Source organism: Terrapene carolina, unplaced genomic scaffold, assembly GCF_002925995.2.
Source record: "Terrapene carolina triunguis isolate 2854851 unplaced genomic scaffold, T_m_triunguis-2.0 Scaffold111, whole genome shotgun sequence".
Lineage (NCBI taxonomy): Eukaryota > Metazoa > Chordata > Testudines > Emydidae > Terrapene > Terrapene triunguis.
This window is the reverse complement of record NW_020664462.1, coordinates 28,010,456-28,032,807: the sequence shown is the minus strand read 5'-3', so window position 1 is coordinate 28,032,807 and position 22,352 is coordinate 28,010,456. Positions and strand designations below refer to the sequence as shown.

Genomic DNA, 22,352 nt, shown 5'->3' with positions numbered 1-22,352 from the left:
TTAACGGAAATCCTCCTACAAATAGGAAGTCACTTCTGGAACAAATTACAATAAGGAACTTATAATAAGGTATTGTTATATTAAAAAATTTAGGGCCAAGTTACCCTCTCAAGTACAGGCAAATCCAAGTCTTTGGTCATTTCATTCCTTGAATCCAAGAGCTCCCCTTTTCCAACCTCGTGATCCACGATTGAGTCCACAGACTTTGCCTCCTTAAATCCCTTTGTTTCCTCTACCTAACCAAACCAAAAATGTTTGTTATTGTGCACCGTTACCAGAGCGCCCCCTTTCAGCATCGTGCTGTGCAGCAGACACATCGCCTGAGTTTCCTGACTCTCTTCCTGGACGCTCAGCCGCCACTGTCTTTTGGGTTGCAGAGACATAGCCTTCTGGCTAGGTCTCTTACTGTTTTACCCCTTCTGGGGCACTCAAAGTCCAAAACAAGCATAAAGCAACAAGCATAAACGCTTCCCATTCCTCTGGGAGATCTGCTAGGCACTGTCCTGATCCTTAGGGTACAGCTTCGCTGCACAGTTCACTCTGGTGATTAGCATCCATCTCAGCCTAAGCCAGCTGTGAGCAGCCACCCACTGCAAAGCCAGACCTGAGTTACTGTGTCCTCACTGGTGCTGCACTCACCCCTATGTATCACTAGGAGTTCTGGAGGCATAGGCCAGAGTTCTTTGTGTGGCTGAGCCACTCTATGATTCTTTCCCAATGAATTGTGGAGGAACGTGTCTGTCCTTCTAGGCACACAGGGGGAATTACGGGAAAGCAGTGGAGGACTATCAGTACTTGAGTAATTTAGCCTGCATCCTCACTACAAAGTGAGCGGGTTATCGGCCTGAGTGAAAGCTGCACCTGAGCTCTAACCTATTCCTCCAGGTAGGCCCACTGGCTTGGGTTCACAGCACCACCAAACTCAAGCGAGAGGTTTTGTGTGTGGACGGGAATGGGATTTGGGGCAACACTAGAGCTGGGCAACATTTTTCAGACAAATAGTTTGATGAAAAATGCATTTTCAGTTCACCTGAAACTATTCATAAATTTGACATGAATAGTTTTGCCACTCACAAAATGGCTGGAGGAGGAGAAGCAGCAACTACCCTCTTATAACCTTTATTGGTTACAGAACTCAGCTGGGGAGCAGGAGAACCAGGTTCAAATGCTCTCTTTTTTGGATCAACCAAATATGCAGATTTGGTTTGACGCAAATGAATTTAATTATTTATTTATTTGCAATTTTTCAGAACTGCCACTGAACTGAAAAATCAGGTATTCTCCCAGCTCCAGTCAACACTAGAGTAAGAGCCTGAAATAACTCTGCAGTAAAGACATACCCTAAGGTATGATGGGGAAAGTCATATATTTTCCCTATCAGGTTCTCTAAACTGCTTAATTTTGCCAAAAGAGCCAGCTAAGCAAGCAAAATTCCCATCCTGCTTTGAACAGTCTTTACACACCATATACAAGCCAAATGTACCCCTTTTCCTTACTGGTAATTCCAATTACAGAACAAAACACAAACCTCAGCCCTGGGCTACCTTACAAATCTATGTCAGTTTAACTATGTCACTCAGGAGGTGTGGAAAGCACTAAGCCTGGGTAGAATGGTCTCTGTGTTTTCCTAGTGCTTGGAAAATCTACCCCCCTGAGAGATGTAGTTGTACCGACCTACCCCCTGACGTAGACAGCACTACGTCCCATCAGGCTACTCCCATCGCCATAGCTAGTGCCTCGGGGAGGTGGAGTACCTACACCGACAGGAGAAGCTCTCCCATCTGCATAGGGAGCATCTTCACTAAGTGCTACAGCGGCGTAGATGCACCACTGCAGTGCTGTAAGCGTAGACAAGCCCTCAGTCTGAATATTCTCCTCGAGCTCAGCTATTCCTAGGACTTTCCTGCAGGACTTTCTCTGTGTCAGTTGCCTGCTTCCTCTACCCCAGAGAGATGCGGCAAACCTTCCTATGACCTATAGGAACTGCTGGATAGCACGAGTCAGCCAGAATTACTCTGCATCTTTGGATGAGGGTTTAGCACCAGATCTTCTGGTGACTCAACAGAGGAGCCCTGCATTCCTATGCGGAATCCTGGAACCCACCATCATAGATCCCTAAAATTCTTCCCCTTCTCACTTACATAACTGATACCTGCCTGAAAGATGGAACAAAGCCTTTGTCAGCACTGCTCGCTCTGGACAGGTATTGGGTTCAGCATGAGCTAAGATCCTGTATTAAAGGGCAACAAGGGTGTATTTGTGAACATGTCTGAAGCCATGTTAGCTGGCTGTGTTTTAGCCTAGGGAGGAGGGTGTAATCATGTTAAGCTAATTTGCTTGAAAAATGCACCCTTTTTGCCCTTTAAGACATAAAAGGGGGATAAGGGGGCAATGTGGCTGTGTTTTCTGAATGGGATTTCAGGAGGTGCTGTTTTAAAAATAGATTAATTTGAGATGCTCAGTACACTAGAAACTCAGAATATGACTTAACTGGGATTAGTTGTGGCATTCGGGCCATCCTGGCATGTCCTCAATATCTCAGCTGAACTGATTCAGTTTTAGTCTGGCCTAGTGCTGAATGTCATGGCCATCATAACAACCATTATCCTGTGCTGAGTGGCTTCATCCTTAATGCATTCATAAGACACATTGATTCTAGTGCCTAGTAAATTGTTTCATTTGGTTGGTTTTAATAGTTCATGTTTCCCTAGAAAAAGACAGACAAGATGTTGGCTTCCCTCCAGCAGTCTGCTGTGAGTCTCTTGCCATGTCCAGTACAGAAAGACAAAGTGGGTGAGGTAATATCTTTTTTATTTGACCAACTTCTGGTGAGGAGAGAGACAAGCTTTTGAGCTCACACAGAGAAATTTGAAAGCTTCTCTCTCTCACCAACAGAAATTGGTCAATAAAAGATATGACCTAATCCACCTTGTCTCTCTAATATCCTGGGACCGACACGGCTACTGCTACGCTGCATAATTACAGTACACACAGTTCTGAGTCTCGTTCTCCGTGCACCTGGATAGCATGGGGTCTGTGTTTTCCCACTGCTGGGCTGAGAGAGCAAGTGAGCTGGCTGAGGTTTGCTCTAGTTAAGATGTAATTGACATGGGTTGGGTGGGTGGGGATAGTATGTTACGGGGGGAGGGGTCTGCCCCTTACAGAATGTTTGTCCTTCCCTTGGCAAAGAGGCTTACAAGTGAGTACTCTCCGACTTTCTGTTTGTCCCTGGAGTCCTAGGGGACAATGGTGGAATAAGAGCCTTCTTTATCTGTTTAGCATAGTATTGGTGTCAGTTTCTCTGTGATATGTGGGCTTTGCCACAGTTACCCAGTACCTTATGACCCTCCACATTGGAATATTGCAACGTGTTCTGTACGGAGCTTTGACACTCCGCTTGTGTAAATGCTACAGCCAGTGCAGGAGGCAGAGGCTTTTTTTAGTGGGACAAGCCATAAGGTGCATCCTTAACTCAGTGCTTCAGAGACTGCATTGGCTTCCTGTTCACTTCCTAGTGCAATTAAAAGTATTGTTACTGATTTTAAAACCCTGGACGGTTTGGCTCCTAGCTATCAGTGGACTGCTTCTCTTCCTCTGCTCTATTGAGACCAGTCAATGCATTTGCGATAAGAGTCTCGAGATTTGAATGTCCAGGGCTAGTGGGAGGTCATTTTTAGTGGAGGGCTATTGACTCTGGAATTTGCTTCCCTCATTGGTCTGACAGAGCCTGGGTCGGTTGACCTTCAGGTCCATCTGTTTTCCCTGGCTTTTTCCTGAGAGGATGAGGAGAGAGGATGTTCACAGCATATTGCGTTTAATGAGGAATTCTGCTGCATAACCTATTCAGTTTTAGTTAATATTTGTTAACTAGGGAGTTGGTTGGTTGTTTTCAATTTTTTTTTTAAATTCAGGTTCTTAGAGACAGTTGTGATGGGGGCAATTTTAGAAATTTTAAAAATTAAAATACATTTTAAAAAAATTATTATGGCTGTCATCTAGAATAAAGTGATCCAGGACTGATCAACTAAAACCAATCCTATGCTTTTAATGTCTTTGTGTTGTTGCTAACGCTCACCTTTTTAATCAGGATTCTTGGGTTATTTGCTGTTTGTGTATTTTTAAGCCCCAGGCTCTGGAGTCCTTTGATTATGTGAGGCGCTCAGCTTTCTTTTAAAATAAAAGTAAGTTTCTAGACCCCATAATTGCAGAGAAAAGCTTGAAAATGTGGCCCAAGTGCACCCTGAAGGTTAAAAACCAAACAGCAAATAAAAAATACCTCAATTTTATTATTTTTTTTTGAAAATTCCATGGTTTTAAGACAATCTCATGATTATTGGAGACTAATATGTGATTTTGTTAACACTTTGGGTTGGCATTTCTACTTATAGCAACCTCTTCCTACTTCAAAAGACTGTTTTGCCCTGGTCTTAGTCTCTGTGCACCTTACAAGCCTGACAAATTAGGCAAAATTGGTGCACCCATCCTTGTTTCCTATTGTGTGTTTTTATCAACAAAGTCTACTATGAGCCCTTCATCCAGAGAGGGTGAGGCTAGTGTGGGCATTTCTGCTGACATGCCATTGCTTGATAACATAGCTCACTGTAATTCATATTTCCTTTCATTTGTCATCCATGTTTCTCTAGTCAATGACTGAAATGCAAAATATAATACCTAAATATTCAAATATAGGACACATTATAATATAGACTTCAGTGGGAATTGGCTGATTTCAGCAGCTTGCAGGACTAAGCCCTTGTAAATGGGTTTCCCCTTTACCTCCTGGAAACCCTGGCTGATAAGCCCTGTGGGTGAATTAAACAACATACACAATTCACCAGGGTACTGTCACCAATATCTTCATTATCATTTGCTCCCTTTACCCCAGGTACAACACTCACATAGCAGTAATTAATAGAAACCCCCCTTCAGGCTCCATGGCTCATCCTTTTATCCTGCTTGCCTTCTTCTCCCCGCTCTTCATCTGGTGACCTAATTACCTCATTAGCTCATCAGGTTCTCTACAGGTACAAGTGATTCCTTCTTGCCTTCCAAACCCACTCCTACTCTAACCACACCCAGTGCCCTGGGTGATCTAAGTGACCAGGATGCAGGCTCCCAAAGGCTCTCTTTAGAGCTGCTAACAGCCCATATGTTTCAAAGCAACATAATGAATGTTCTGAGAGGAATGTTTGTCTCACATTTGGACACTAATTTGTTGCTGTTTAAGCTCAGAAAATAGCCATGGTCTGTAATGTTAGGGTCGGATGGGAGGGGAATAGCCCTATGAAAGTATGTAAAAGGCACTTTGCTTTGGAAGCAGAGTGCAGCTTTCAGGTCTGTACTGTAATAGCAGCACAGTGCCAGATGGAGTGACCGTTTATAGCCTATACAACCCACGAGGGGAAAATTAATAACCTCATTATCAAGGCATGTGTCCTAGTTGCAAATTCAGGCCATTAAGGCATAGGCACACGTTTAGATTATGCAGAACTGCACCAGCCAGGTGGAACTTTCAAATAGTGTTGTAAATCAAAACGTGCCTCTGAGAATCACAAAATGCAGGGGATGAGACTGTAGTACCCTCCCCTCTTTCGGAGGGTGAGGCTCACACTCCCAGCTATCTCCAATAGCTGGCATGTAGTCAATGGACCTTTAGTTCCACTTCTATCCTACTGACTTTTGAGTGACTAGTGCTCATGGGGATGCTAGCAGGGAGAGACCTTGGCTTGAGGAGATTATAGGGACTGCAGCTGTACCTATCCTCTGTGCAGCGGATATAGGAACCAGAAAGCTCCTTGCACCCTCTCCCCTTTTGAGGACCTATACAGACAATCAAGCCCACACTGTTCCAGAAATTGTCAATGACATGGATTTTCCTGTGACTGTGGCAATAATAAAGAGGTGTCTGGATTAGGAAAGGGATAGATTATGTGGAGATTCACTGGGAGAAAATGGAGAGAGTAGGATGGACCGTAATAACAGTATCACAAAATCCTACATAAATGTGGGGATTCTGATCATTTTATTTTCTGGTTTAGGTGTATGACTTTGCCTGGTTCACATTTCAAATGCTTAGGGTTCCAATAGCCTCTTCTGTTCCAAATGCAAAATTGTCATAGCCAAAATAATTAGCTAAATTGTGTGAGGCTGGCTCAGTCATAAGAAGAGAGGCTTCCAAGGAACATGCAGAGTGCTTGGTGCAGGAAGTAGGGTTGGTGAGTCAGAAGGTGGCACTTCCTGTGTAGTGTGTATGGAACAAATGCCCCAGCATGTTATTAGGAAGCATTTTGTCACTAGACAGCTCATTTGGATGAAATGTAGAACAGCTCTTGACGGCTGGTGGTCATTAAAGAGGCACTTGGGCTAGATCCTCAGCAATTGTAAATCAGCATAAATTCCAATGAAGCCAGTGCAGCTCTGCCAATTTACACCAGCTGAAGTTTTGACCCCACACTTCTCATTTCATTTTCACAAGAGTTAGGGGATTGACCTTGATATATTGGCCAAATTCCAACAGTACTTGCTACCTGCCTAACCCTCCTGTAGTTTCAGCTGGCTATGCTATTCTCCACTTCCTACCCTAAACTTTGGGGTAGCATTCCTGTGCTCTATTAAACAGTTTCTGCATCTCACCCCAGTAGTGGCTACATTTTAGTGGTGAGTGAAATGATGTCTGCTAATAGTTTACAAATGAGTCAATTATGCTTTTAAAGCACTTAGGGTATGTCTACACTACGAGAGTAGTTCGATTTTAGTTAAATCGAATATGTGCAATCGATATTAGAAAGTCGAACGTGTGTGTCTACACTAAGGACAGTAATTCGACTTTGTCAGTCCACACTACCAGGGAAAGCGTCGACATTGGAAGCAGTGCACTGTGGGCAGCTATCCCACAGTTCCCGCAGTCCCCGCTGCCCAGTGGAATTCTGGGTCGAGCCCCCAATGGCTTCTGGGTAAAAAATTGTGGCGAGGGTGCTTTTGGGTAACTGTCGTCATCCGTCAGTCACTACCGCCCTGCCTCCCTCCCTGAAAGCGCCGGCGGGAAATCAGTTCGCGCACTTTTTGATCAGTGACAGCGCGGACGCCACAGCACTGCGATCATGGATCCCGCTGCGACCATCGCTGCAGTTGTGGCCGTTCTCAACGCCTCGCACCTTATCATACACCTTTCCCAGAGGCAGATGCAGAGAAATCAGGCGAGGAGGCTACGGCAGCGGAGTGAGGGCCTGAAGTCGGAGAGTAGCACAGAGCTGTCAGAAACCACGACACCCAGCGCCGAGGACATCACGTTTGCAATGGGGCATGTGGATTTTGTTGAACGGCGATTCTGGGCCCGGGAAACAAGCACGGACTGGTGGGACCGCATAGTGCTTCAGGTCTGGGATGAATCCCAGTGGCTGCGAAACTTTCGCATGCGGAAGGGGACTTTCCTGGAACTTTGTGAGTTGCTGTCCCCTGCCCTGAAGCGCAAGGACACCCGCATGCGAGCAGCCCTGACTGTCCAGAAGCGAGTGGCCATAGCCCTCTGGAAGCTTGCAACGCCGGACAGCTACCGGTCAGTCGCGAACCACTTTGGCGTGGGCAAATCTACCGTGGGGGTTGTTGTCATGCAAGTAGCCAAGGCAATCGTCAAGGTACTGCTGTCAAAGGTAGTGACCCTGGGAAACGCGCAGGCCATCATAGATGGCTTCGCTGCGATGGGATTCCCAAACTGCGGTGGGGCTATAGATGGGACTCACATCCCTATCCTGGGACCGGGCCACCAGGCCAGCCAGTACATCAATAGAAAGGGGTACTTTTCAATGGTGCTGCAAGCACTGGTGGACCATCGGGGACGGTTTACAAACATCTACGTCGGATGGCCGGGCAAGGTTCATGACGCTCGCGTGTTCAGGAACTCTGGTCTGTTTAGACGGCTGCAGGAAGGTATTTACTTCCCGGACCACAAGATAACTGTTGGGGATGTGGAGATGCCTACAGTGATCCTCGGGGACCCAGCCTACCCGCTAATGCCCTGGCTCATGAAGCCCTATACTGGCGCCCTGGACACAGAAAAAGAACTGTTCAACTACCGGCTGAGCAAGTGCAGAATGGTAGTGGAGTGTGCTTTTGGCCGTCTCAAGGGGAGATGGAGAAGCTTACTCACTCGCTGTGATCTCAGCGAAACCAATATCCCCATCGTTATTGCAGCTTGCTGTGTGCTCCACAATCTGTGTGAGAGCAAGGGGGAGACCTTTATGGCGGGGTGGGAGGTTGAGGCAAATAGCCTGGCTGCTGATTACGCCCAGCCAGACAGCCGGGCGATTAGAAGAGCCCAGCGGGACGCGCTGTGCATCCGGGAGGCTTTGAAAGCCAGTTTCAAGGCTGAGCAGGGTACCCATTGACTTTTAAGTTTGTGGACACAGAAGCTGAACTTGCCCCCGTTTCTTTACCCAGTTGCCGTCGACTATCCTCTCCAATTACATACCCCCTTCACCCCCTTCCCAAAAAATAAAATCTGTTCTGTTTTGTTCATGGACACCGTTGTCTTTATTACTGTTTTCACGGGAATGTTTTAAACCTGGGACGCAGACTGTGGCGGGGAGCGGGTTTAGGGTTGTGATGCAAATGATGCTTCTAAACTCCAGGAATGACAGGCTCCGCGATGGTGGACTGGTTGTTTCAACGGAGCCTGCCAGCCCTCCTGGCCGGGACTGCGTGTATGTGTCGGCTATGTGACTGTCTTGCAGGGGGAGGAGGGTTACAGATCCCCTGCTGCGCGGCTCTGTGATCCAGGGTAAGGACCGCTGCATAAGATCTGTAACTGCCCTCCCCCGCCACCAAGTCACAGAGCAACACCACCGCCCCCACCACACAGAACATGAAAACCACCTCCCAGACTGACCAGGATAACTAGTCACTGCACTGTATATGTGCCCTGCTGCTGCACCTGCCCCCTGCTAAAGGTGACTGTCCTGTCCAATGACCAAGGCCCTTCCCCCCCCTCCAGACAGACTCCCCTCCAAAAGAAGAGGATGGAAACAGAAATGAACAGAAACGTATTCTTTATTAACAACCGCACATGGAACGGGGGGGTGAAACTTGGACGGGGTCTTGTGTGAGGCGGGTAGGAAAGGACTTTTCAAATTTTGGGGAATGAGAGCCTTCTAGTGGTAGAGCAGTCCGCAGGGGTGGAGTGAAATTTTTCCCGGCCCCTTCCACCCCTCCGTGTTTGGACTTTGGGTGAGGGGGGTATGGGACTTGGTGGCGGGGCAGGGCAGTTACAGAGAGACTGCAGCGGGGCTCTCTCCTCCTGCCTCCGGTCCTGCAGAACATCCACAAGGCGGCGGAGCGTGTCCGTTTGCTCCCTCATTAGTCCAAGCAGCGTTTGAGTAGCCTGCCTGTCCTCCTGTCGCCACCTCTCCTCCCGTTCAATGTTTGCCCGGTGCATTTGGGACAAGTTCTCCCTCCACTGTGTCTGCTGGGCTGCCTGTGCTCGGGAGCATTCCATTAGTTCAGCAAACATGTCTTCCCGTGTCCTCTTCTTCCTCCTCCTAATGTGCGCTAGCCTCTGGGCAGATGTGGCTGTGGGAATTGGAAAAAGGGAGTGAATTCCTGAGACAGAGCAATGTATCTGTGAACAGAGAACATAGTCTTTCTCTGTGAACAAGACCATGCAGAGCACCTATCACACGCGCACTGAGGACAAGGTCGAATTTTCGGCCCTCGCCTACAGTGCCTGCGGTCTTGCTGTGGCGAGCTGAGGAGCAGGGCAGGACACCGGACTTTGTCTAGATGGCAAACATGGTAAGCCGTAGACTTGTGGCCGCTTAAAACTTTAAGAGTGGCACTGGCCTCCTTTCACATAGAAAGCAATGCGAGTCTCTGCTGGCAGCAATCCTGCAAGCATGAACTCTGGCCCTGTCCCAGCCCCTCGCGGCTGTAAACCGCGTGGCTGTAAACCGGCGGTTGCAGTTCTGTAAAGGGACGGGCAAGCAGTCCCAATACTAACTTTCCCCTACCTAATTCACAGCAGGGAGTCATGCCTGACATCACCCTCCTGAAGGTCTCCGAGAGCCAGAAGGAGAAGATGCTCCGGGACAGCCTGCAGAAACCGGGGCCATTTGCTGCACTGCTGTGCAAGGCCATGATCCCGGAGTACCTGCTGGCGTTGTGGCAGGGAAACGTGTCCTACCACGGGGGGCCTAATAAGCTGTCCCTGCCCAGGAACCTGCTGATGAGGCTTGAAAAACACCTGCAGGAGGTGTATGAGGAGTTCTCCCCGGAGGATGTCGCCTCGATCCCCGGTTACATTGACCAGTTCTTGGCTTAGGTGCCCTTGGAGGGACAAATGACTGCAGGGTTTTGGGCACTATAATCATGAAGCGGACATTGTGAGATTTTTTTAAAATGGTTCGGACTATATATTGAGGCGCCCAAAGACGGAGTAATCATGATACACTTTGCACTGATTCCCCTTTTGTTTGACTTTCCTGTTTACATGTTTTTAAGCACTTTACCCACTGTTAATATTTTCAATCTTCCTGTTTTGTTGCAAATAAATGTTTACATGTTTTAAAGCACTTTAGCTACTGTTAATATTTTAAATATGCCAGTTATGTTGTAAATAAATGTTTGGATATTTAAAACACTTACTGCTTGATCCTTCCCCTGAATCTGTGTCTGGGGTAACGGCTGGGGAGGGTTGGTAGGGGATCTCTGTCAGGGTGATGAAGAGCTCCTGGCTGTCGGGCAAATCAGCGTTGTAAGCGCTGTCTACTGCCTCGTCCTCCTCATCTCCTTCCTCCTCTTCCCCGTCCGCTGAGGAACCGGCCGCGGACAATATCCCATCCTCAGAGTCCACGGTCAGGGGTGGGGTAGTGGTGGCGGCCGCACCTAGGATGGAATGCAGTGCCTCGTAGAAACGGGATGTGTGAGGCTGGGATCCGGAGCGTCCGTTTGCCTCTTTGGTCTTCTGGTAGCCTTGTCTCAGCTCCTTGATTTTCACGCGGCACTGCGTTGCATCCCGGCTGTAGCCTCTCTCTGCCATGGCTTTAGAGATCTTCTCATAGATCTTTGCATTCCGTCTTTTGGAGCGCAGCTCGGAAAGCACGGACTCATCTCCCCACACAGCGATGAGATCCAAGACTTCCCGATCCGTCCATGCTGGGGCCCTCTTTCTATTGGATTGCACGGCCATCTCTGCTGGAGAGCTCTGCATCGTTGCCACTGCTGCCACTGCTGCTGAGCTCGCCACGGTGTCCAAACAGAAACTGCGCTTCAAACTGCCCAGACAGGAAAAGGAATTCAAATTTTCCCGGGGTGTGGCTGGTCAGAGCATCCGAGCTCGGACTGCTGTCCAGAGCGTCAACAGAGTGGTGCACTGTGGGATAGCTCCCGGAGCTATTACCGTCGATTTCCATCCACACCTAGCCTAATTCGATATGGCCATTTCGAATTTAGCGCTACTCCTCTCGTTGTGGAGGATTACAGAAATCGATTTAAGGAGGGCTCTATGTCGAACTAAATGGCTTCGTGGTGTGGACGGGTGCAGGGTTAATTCGATATAACGGCGCTAAATTCGACATAAAAGCCTAGTGTAGACCAGGCCTTAGGAATGCTTTGGGATGAAAAGCATTATGTAAATATAAGATGATATTATTTGTAGCTCTTAGGTTTACTCAAAATGGAGCCAAATTTCTGTTCATGGTGTTTTTGTTGTCAAGGTCAGATTGGAGTGTATTCTTGTTTTCACTGTTTTTTTCCCATGCAAGTGATTCCCCTCTGTTAAGTCCAAAATTCAAGGGCATGTTTTATTTACAAAAATGACTTTCAGCTCAGAAAGGAGGCCTATTGGCTGCAATTTTTGTAAATCATTGCTTTTGAGGTGAGCACTGAAGTCTGTCACTTAGCCCATGCCAAACCATGATACTTTACCACTGTGTCTGTTATGAGAAACCAGGCAATGAATACAGCTTTTCAGCTTGATTTTTTAAAAGTTTTGTGGGCACAAGTTTTTTCCTGCATTTAACTATGACTACAGCTGTCTGCGAGTGCAAATGATAGTTTCAAGAGCTCTCGTTATCTCCTTGCTCCTGCTGACTAACACCTATGCACCTACAAAACTGGAGAGCCTGGTGAGGCCCCTTTACAAATGTTGCTTTTTATTCTAAAAAGATGCTATTTGCTTTACTGAAATATTACATCTAACTATGTAATTGTCATGGATCATGATAAATCGAATTGCTCTGATGTCTGATGAAATACATCCTAACAGGTGTTGGGAACATTACTGTATAAGGTACTGTACCTTATATAGGTTAGTCTGTAGAGTTCATCTGTTGTGTCTCACTTGTGTCAGTATCTAGCATGAAATTCCACACATGCCTTTTATTTAGAACACAAAAGTATGTTATCTTATTCCTCTGGAATTTTCCACAGTTATTTAACATGTTAGTTTAGGCATAATTGGTTTGAGGGCTCTTGAAATTTATATCTCAGAAGTTCTTATTTACATCAGGCTTAGAGTAGTTAATTTCACTTGAGGTAAACGTGAAGCATTAGATTGCAAACGTACCTAATCCATCTCTCCTCCCCCATGACTAGAAATCCTGTGGTTAAAATAACACAGCCTCTATTCAGAGCACAAACTTAGAGCCGCTAGCTGAAGCAGACTTGGGATTTAGAGAACTCTCAGCAGATGAGTCTGTCAGGGTTTTGGTGTGTTTTTTTTATCCGACTTCTGATCCATGAGAGGAAACCAGGATCTCTCCTGTTTGCATGCAAGGTAAAAATTTCCTGCAATCTGTGTATATATCTCTGTGTGTGTCTGTGTGTGAAAACTGCAAAAATGTTGCTACTAATAGAGCAAGAAGCATTTGGCAAATGGCTTCACAATCTTTAACTGTTAATCTGGTCTTGTGGCTATTTCAATACAACAGGAGTGAAATGATGAAATGATAAGCTTACATGGAGAGAGGATAGCAGCGCTGATTCTCTGTCACATGGAAAAGAGGCTGAGTGTTTAGGGAATAGATGAAATAGGGTTTGGTGCAGTAACAAAACTGGATTTTATTCTGTTTGAGTCAGCCTAATGCTAAACTAGAACCTGATTTGTTTTGTTGAATGTTAAGTACAGTCACTCCCAGGGTTGTCTGACCAGTGTAATCTCCATGCAAAAGGCTAAAGCTGTGCACTCTAGGATCACACTGGATATGTTTACAGTGTATATGTTAGTGCTGTTAAATAACAACAGAGCTATTATTCTGGAGTATTTTTGATGCAGTGTTGCCAGATAATTAAGTGCCTTTATATTTGCTGTGTTGCTTTCAAAGACACGGTGTAGTAAAAAATCATCTCTTTCTTGAAACCCTATTTGATTTTGAAATGCAGGCATGAAACGTAGTGCTCCAAACAGAGCTTGAACTCTATTCAGAGGTTTGAACTGTACAAGTTGTACCTGCCCCTGCTTCTCCCCCACAGTTTAGATCATCACAGACCCTGGGCATGAAATCAGTCCTTAGGGTCTTCATTCTTGGAAATCAGTGGTCACATCATCTGAAAATCCTGGCAGTGTCCATTACTGAGATAATTGCTTGTTTAATTCTTTTTCATGTTGCCACTCACTAGCCTGCCCCATTCCCAGGCTCTTTGTATTCTCCCTAACTGCACACAACACCAAACAAATGCTGTTACAGGTTGCACTCTGAATCCTCCAGCCCATTCACATTTTGAGGTACTAACTTTCCCACTGCCCCCTCTCTTCCAGTTCATCCATTTTCTCTGTTTGATAGTTGGTAGAGTGGCTTCAGCCTGTGGGCTGTATTCATACAATAAGTGGTCATCACCTGCCCCCACTATCCCCAACATGCGTCACCTCCCACAGTATGTTCTGGACTCCACTGGTCCTAGGGAGAAACAGTCCTGAGGTGGATAGCAAAGTCAGGTTTCTCATGTCACAGACTAGGCAATGCCACTATAAAGCCATTAGGTTGGCAAAGCCACGCACATCTAAACTGACAGTGCCTCTTTGTCTTGTAGAGAGAAATGCAGCTTTATCACTCCATACCACCACTTGCTTTGTGATATGGAACACGGGGAATTATAGTGAATACACATGCACAGCTTTTAATGATACCCATGAACAGTAAGCCATATTAAAGAGGCAGCCAAGAGGAGAGTGAATATTCTCAGGACAAAGAAATGTGGTTAGGCAGCAACTATAAAATTTCAGTCTAGAAAGTCAAGCTGATGTCATTTTAACTTCACAGGCTAGTGCCAAGAATTGTAAGTTCCGTATCAAGATTCAGAGGAAAAAACCCCCACATACTTACAATTTGTTCATGTGGAAAAATGAACTTTTATGGAAGATATTTATGGGAACCTGCCAGAGGAGTGTGTGTTGTATTATTTTTTTATTGATAATGATGCGTATGTTCAGAAAACCATTATATTTTACTGTAAGCTCCCTTTACCCAAGAAAGGAGAAGCTCAAATGTGCATGAATGTTATGGAGGGAGGATGGTTTCAGCAAAACTGGTTGATAGCATCGCCAGCCTTTCTCTTTTTCTACTGTTTGAATGTTGTTATATATACAGCACCATAGATGGGCATGGTGCTTTAACGGATGAATGCAGATGATTGAAATGTAAAATGGAGGTCCTGACCACTTGGAGTCCCACCTACTTTCCAACCTAGGCAATTAGGTTCTGCCGGTCTAAATGCCCCCGGAGTGTCAAGTTGTTGGACGTCTTTCACTTTCTGCCCTATCCTGTTGTGTAGTTTTGTGCACTATTGGACAGCTGCTGTGCTTCACCGCGAAGTGGCTATGTACTAGTGGTGAGTGAATTCATGTACAGAGATGGTTTAGGCAATGCTGCCAAACCTTCAGCTGCAGGGGGCCTTGGATTATGGGGATCCCAGCCCATCAGAGATGAGTTGAAATGTCCCGGTGATACTTGTGGCTTATGTTCCAGTGACGTGTTTTGTGGAGAACAAACAGCTTCTCCCTCCCCCTATTTAAGAGGACACCTCCATCCACCATTCTCTTAACTCCATTTGCAAGCATACATACCAGTTCTGGACACATTCCCTGTTGCCCTCATGTGTTTGAACCCTCCCCTGATGGAGGCAGTTTGAGGGACAGACTCCTGCATGATCTGACCTAGCACAAAGAAGCGCTGGCTTTGAGGCTGAATTGGTTACTGCTTCTGAAGTGCTGTGAGATGCTCATGTGAAAGCTATTGAAGAAGAAATCATTATAGTATATTCATTATTAGCGTTGTTTATTTACTATCTACTGGGTGAATATGGTGCTCAGGAAGGTGGTGGACTAATATAGCAGTTGGATTATAGTCCAGGAATGTGATCACCATTGTGCCTAGTGCAGGCATGAATTGTACAAGCTTCTTCACATAGCTCTAGAAAAGCATCTCACTCCTAACCTGCAACACTTGCTGTTCCAGTCCTTTCATTGTTAGTAGTAAACAGTGCAGTATCTGACACATACGACAAACATCTCTCAGGAACTAACCTAACACCATCCAACTCATTTTTATTTCTAACCCAGTTGGGATTTGAACCCAGTTCTTACTGCACCGCTTACCCCAAATAGTTACTCTTTATATTTGGTTTGCTATAACCCATTAGGTTATTGCCTAAACCAACAAATACTGTAGTACTGTTATTGGGGATCTGGTTGGAGAGTTGGTACTTGCTGCAGAGTAATGGACATGAAGCTAATTCTGCAGTTCCTCACAGAAAAATGATGGCTCTTGTGCGATTTATCTTCCCAACTGGTTTCCACATACTTATGAATTAACTGTCTTTAATTCTTACAGATCATTATTTGTTGTTAATGATACATTTAAAATATGTTTCATATGTTCCCTCTCTTCTGACACTGTGGCCCAGGTCCTCGGATCTGCCGTGTCTGTGCTGCAGGGGGGCAGGGTTTGGAAAAGTGGTTTGAAGCCACCTTTATAGTTCTCAGATCTTGAGGCCGCTAAGCACCAGGTCAATCCCAAGGCACAATTTAGAGCAGGGTCATGGCTGCTCTAAGTTGCTCACGCTGCCCAAGTCTCAGGGGCTGTTCCAGCAGGGCAAGGATTGCCAGGGCATGGGGGCACTCTAGCCATACCTTTTTTCCCACCCACACCCCCTCCACCATGGACCGGGGGTGGGGGGCGGGGGGAGATAGCATAAAGGCCACTACCCCAGGCATACTCCACCTGGCGGTTCCCTCATGCTGGAAGATTATTCAGGCAGCTTGGTCTGCCATCTGTACAGTGGCTTTTTGCCAACAGACTGGTACAAAGAACTGCAGCAGGTGTCAGAATCTGTTCCTGTGTTATGCTCAAACCAGTGAGATGGGGTAAGGGAAATATGTGATGAACAATTCAGATAACTGCAGAAAGAATTTTGTCTCTCAAGGAATACAATCTTAGGTGACAATACAATCTCTTCTAACAAATTTTCTTGATGTTCCAAACAATATGTTTCTATATAAAACAGATCACACTCTATAATAGGCCTCATGTTAACTTCACACACCACCACTAAACAATGTGCACATTTGGAGATGTGAGACCCTTAAAGAAGTTTATAAACTTCAGGGTTAATACAAAAAAAAATCTGATTTGTAAGACTTGGTTTGTTTTCTATTGGCTTGTGATTCAGTTCCAGTTGAGGAGTGAATAGAGGTCTGGTAACAGAGAAAGAACAATATCTGGCCTTACTTTTTCATTAACAGTAGAAGTAGGTAGATAGATAACTAATTATTAGATTCCCACTAAGTGGGTGCTTTAGGTATGTACTTTCATTCTTGTGATTATGGGTATGTCTGCACTACAATTAATAACCCTCAGCTGGCCCGTGCCAGCTGATTCAGGCGTACAGGGCTCAGGTTAAGGGGCTGTTTGTTTATACTGTAGATGCTCAGGCTGGAGCCCAAACTCTGAGAACCCTGCAAGGTGGAGGGGTCCCGGAGCTGGGCTGAGCCCGAACATCTCCACTGCAATTAAACAGCCCCTTAGCCCAAGCCCCACGATCCCAAGTTGGCTGGCATGGGCCAGCTGCGGGTGTCTAACTGCAGTGTAGACAGCCCCTCAGTTACTTGTATATGTCACACTGTTCTGAAACACGAGGCACACTGTGAGCTGGTTGTTTCATTGTGTGTCAAATACTTTAAAGCAGAGTAGGCATCTAGAGGACGAGTCAGGGAAGTTCGGCAAATTGCATTGCTAGTGGTGCTGGGTGAATATCAGGGCCGCCCGGGGGGGAGGCAGGCAAGTGGGGCAATTTGCCCCGGGCCCCACAGGGGCCCCCACGAGAATATAGTATTCTATAGTATTGCAACTTTTTTTAATGGAAGGGGCCCCCAAAATTGTTTTGCCCCAGGCCCCCTGAAGCCTCTGGGTAGCCCTGGTGAATTTAGGAAGGAAGCGGCAATGAGGAACAAACCACTGGGCATGAACAGTGAGAGGGGAATTTCTGTCAGTTCTTAACCAGTGCTGTCCAACATACCAACTCCTGGATATCCATCAGATGTGTATCTCCTGGACTGTTGAAATTACCTGGTATGTCATGATGGTATCAGTGCAATGCAAATGTAGTTGCACAGAAGCATGTGTAAAGACAAGGGGTTAATGTACTACCTCTTGTTTGAGAATACGTAAATCGGTAAAAATAAGCAGAAGTGACCTAGAGCCACAAAACTTAGGGGATAGTTCTTTACGCTTATTTAATGCCTCCTCATCCAAGGGATGATTTTAAATACCCCAAAGTCCTGTTCAGATCGGCCGCTGAATCTAGGTGGTGTGAGGGGAGAGTGGGTGTTTCACCACTTTACAGAGATAAGGCCCCTCTGGGAAATTCAGATCCAGATGCAGGTTTTGATTCTGAACTCCCCTAAAGTTTGGGCCCATTTTTTAAAATTAAATATATAAATTGCCAGAGACTTGCATAGGGAAAATATAAGTAATAGAATAGAATATATGCAGGGCTCTAATCACATCAAAAGCACTGGAGTTTTGGTGTCTGGTCAAAGCCTCTTGATACAGAAATGATATTCCCTTTTACTTAATAGTGTGGTGCCTTGGCAGTGTGTTCCCATTCTCTTTTTCTGTCTCTCTTTCTCTTATTTTGCAGGTACTGAAGCTTGGCTGTTTATGCTCCTGGCATTTTTCTACCTGCAGGGAAGAAAGTGCCTCCTTTTGTTAAACCTCTGATGTTAAACTTTGCACTGTGCTGAGCTATGCTGCACAACTCAGTGCAGTGCCCAAAAGGGAGCCATAGGAGCCTAACAAACATAACTCCTGTGGTTTCCATCCCTGTGCCCCACACAGATCACAAAGGTTTTAAAATGAAAATGTACCTAGAACTTCCAGTCCTTCTAGCATGGGGAGCAATCACAACACATGATGGAGCATAACTTGACATGCCTCCTGGGCAATTTTACCAATTTAGACAGGGTTGAAAAGGGTGTATGTCAGCATAAAGAGGGCTTTATTTACAGTGTACTAAACTTTGCTGCAATCACTCATATATACTTCAGTGCAAAGTAGATATTTAAAATAGAAATACTGTTGTCAATACTGCATCTTGAAGAAACACAAATAGCCTCCTCCCTCTTCTTTATTCCATGCTGAAGATCTTTCTCTCTCACACACACACACACACGTGCGCGCACACACACACACTTTTCACATGTTGAAATAGTCTACTTTTAACTCACATAATGCACCTTTCCTTTAAATATGAATCAAGACAAAATAATGTCCACTAAGCAAGTCATATTTTACCCATGTTATTTTAGTGGATCTCATTTTGTAAAAGGTCTGAGATCTTCTTATTGATACGCAGATCATGCCAAGGGGCTGCCACAATCACAGTGCTGAGTGTCACACAATCTCTCAGAGTTGATTTTTTGCAAGTTTTCTGTTGGTATTATTGCTGTCCCAGAAATTTAATGTTTTAATGACTTCCAGGAAGAGGAATTGTTTTGGTCCACAGTCAATTATTTCTGAAGACATGCAATGCTAAGAGCACGGGTTCTTTTTCTCTTGTCATTAATAAGCAGTAACTCTTACAAGCTTGGGTGAAAATACAAACATCTATATCAAATATTTGTTTTAACTTAAAATAACTGAATTTTTAAACCAAATTTGATTAAGTAATAATTCTCCAAGAGAGGGATCATCTAGTGTTTTTTTTCCCACAGGGTCAGATGACTACGTGAGGCACCTCAATAAATGGCTTGATTTCAAAAAATGCTCGATACTCACAGCTCTCATTGAAGTCAACACAAGCTCTGTGTGCTCTGTTCCTTGCCTTAAAAGGTCTAGATTCACAAAAGTATTTAGGTGCCTAAAGCCTGATTTAGGAGCCTAGGTCTGGTTTTAGGTTTCTAAGTCCCAGTTTTAGGCTCCGCTGTGATTCACAAAACTCCCACTGAAACTTGTAGGCAACTAAACTCACTTGGTGCCTAAATTGTTTCAGCAAAAAGCTTCCTCGGCACCTGTGTTTTTGCAAAAACGTCACAGGCTCCTAACTCCAAAGAGGGTCCCAGGTTGTGAATTGCTAGCAGAGAGGCTGCAGGGAGATCCCTATATCTCCATGAGAAAGGCGGGGCTTAGCAAACACCCCTGTGGTTGGCATCTGCCACTGATTAGCTTAGGCAGCTCCCTGCCTAGCATGTTGGCTTTTGTAAATTTCTGTCCTGTCTTCCTTGATTTTACTTCCTCAATCATCCACCATTTTGATGCAAACAAGCAGTGACAAAACCTCTGCAAACATAGATTTGGGGTAGAAAACTGACTCTTCACTTTTAAATAGTAGAAGAGAAGGAAGGGACTCAGGGTTATGATCCATCACCTATAATTCAGCCTCTTCTTCCTGTTCTAGGCCATTTGGGTTTAGTCATTATGGCAAAGCAATGAAAGAGTCCGTGGCGGCTCTGAATCATTTTTTTGATCTTGTCCTTGTGTGGTTTGAGTTCTTTCTTGTTAATTACACTGCTCTACCACCAAAATGCTTCTGAAATAAATGTAGTCAAACTTTACTAATTCTGGGTTACTGAGAATGAAAATGATGCTTAAAATTGTTGATTGGCTCTAGTTTTCAAGATATGCTATTGGGTCAGTATATATGACCCTTGACTTGGGAATGGCGGAGGATAAGTGAGTTATAAAGGGAAGGGATCGCAGTTTAAACCAGAAATGACTAAAATACATCTTTGACTGGATCTATGAATAAATCTATGACTGGGTTTGGACAGTACTTGCTTTTTAGGCAAAACAATGAATGATGCAATCTGAAGCTGGTATTGCGTCATACATGATATGAATTGCATCATATTATTCCTAGAAGTCATGGATGATGCAATCATAACGAAGCTTACATCACTCTGCTGAACAAATTGCCCTATGTCAGCTCTAGAAATCATACAGTGTCGTGCTCTCTTATTTGTCAGTGTTTGATTTTGCAAAGGGACACATTTCTGTTTAGCCAAAGTGAGCAGAGATGCCTCGTACTTGTGTGAACAGTGCAGATCAGGACAAGAGATGGGCCCCACACATATGCTGCAACACTTGTGCAACAAATCTTCGCCAGTGGTTGAACAGGAAAAGGAAATCTATGCCTTTTGCAGTGCCAATGATTTGGAGAGAGCCAACAGATCATACCAGCAATTGTTACTCCTGCATGGTGCCTCCAGTTGGGAAAGGTGTGTCAAAGAAGAAAAAGTGGACTGTGCATTATCCAAACATTCCATCAGCTATACGCCCAGTACCACACGGAGAAGGACTGCCGGTTTCTGATGCACCAGAATCATTCTCACTTGAGTCAGATGAGGAAGAGGAAGAGGATGAAACTTCTGGTCCTGAACCATCAATGTCACAGGACCCACATTTTCTCCCATCCTCCTCCTCTGAACCACACCTCATAACACAAGGTGAACTGAATGACCTTGTCAGGGATTTGGAACTACCCAAGAGTAAGGCAGAGCTGTTGGGCTCCAGACTACAGCAGTGGAATCTCCTGGCAGGTGATGTTAGGGTTTCCATGTTCCGTGACCATCAAAAGGATCTTGTCCCATTCTTCTTCATGGAAGGTGATCTTGTAGCCTGCAACAACATCGATGGTGTGATGGCAGCCCTCAACATCGTTCACGATCCAGATGAGTAGAGACTGTTCATTGATTCATCGAAGATGAGTCTTAAAGCTGTTTTACTGCATAATGGCAATGTTTTGCCATCAATTCCAGTTGGTCATGCAGTCCATATGAAGGAAACCTATGACAACATGAAACAACTTTTGAGGTGCATAAACCATGACCAACATCAGTGGCAGCTTTGTGACGATTTGAAGGTTGTTGCTCTCTTGCTTGGTCTGCAGACTGGATAAACAAAGAACTGCTGTTTTCTCTGCGAATGGGATAGTCGTGCAAGAGATTCCCACTACATCAAGAAAGATTGGCCACTCCGACAGTCATTGGAGCCTGGGAGGAAAAGTGTTCAGCATCCACCACTTGTTGAATCAAGGAAGATTTTGTTACCACCCTTACACATCAAGCTGGGTCTGATGAAGAACTTTGTCAAGACCATTGACAAAACACAAACAGCTTTCAAGTACCTCCGTGGAAAATTTCCAAGGTTAAGTGAAGCTAAGATAAAGGAAGGTGTCTTTGTTGGTCCTCAGATTCGTGAACTTCTTCGAGATGATGCGTTTGACCATGCACTGCGTGGCAAGGAAAAGACGGCATGGAAAGCCTTCCAGTTAGTGGCAATAAATTTTCTCGGAGACAACTACAGGTTGTTGGTGGAAAACCTCCTCAAGGCATACAAAAGCCTTGGTTGCAACATGTCACTAAAGATACATTTTTTGCACTCTCATCTAGATTTTTTTCCACAAAACTGCGGAGCAGTGAGCGATGAGCACGGCGAGCGATTTCACCAGGACATTGCAACAATGGAGAAACGCTATCAGGGCAAATGGAGCCCATCAATGCTTGCAGACTATTGCTGGACAGGGACAAGAGATGCTCCATTTAATGAATACAAGAGACAAGCCAAGAAGCGCCGAGTAGACACTGAATAGGACTAAACTATGTACATAATAGTTTTTTGCCTTTTGTTTCATAATAAATTTTATTTATATAACCCTTTTGCTGATTTTTAGTGTGTTACATAAACAGGACAGGTGAAATATTATCATGTAAAGCAACCATAAACACATGAAAAGACCTAGGTTTACAATTTATGATTAAAACTCTACTATCTACACAATATACATAGACATAAAATGTAAAAACTTAAATATCTTAGAAACAGTAGCCCATCAGTTGTTTTGTCATATTTGAATTCAGCACATCAAAA

The 22,352-nt window shown here is 45.0% G+C and overlaps 1 protein-coding gene across 5 annotated transcripts in view; it reads left to right on the top strand.

Moving 5' to 3' along the window:
* Window positions 1-11,917: 11,917 nt before the first annotated feature.
* The window catches only part of JCAD (junctional cadherin 5 associated), a 90,808-nt gene continuing 80,373 nt past the window's right edge, over window positions 11,918-22,352 (top strand). For 2 of the 5 annotated variants that reach the window (XM_024214423.3, XM_024214427.3), the window contains exon 1: window positions 11,918-12,116. Coding sequence is in view for 1 of the 5 variants with exons in the window: in XM_024214428.3 (XP_024070196.2) it covers window positions 12,729-12,766 (38 nt within the window). In the remaining 4 variants the exon portion in view is untranslated. Of the gene's footprint in view, window positions 12,117-12,647; window positions 12,767-22,352 lie in introns of those variants that run through there. The other 3 variants (XM_024214428.3, XM_024214424.3, XM_024214426.3) reach the window with 3 other exon arrangements.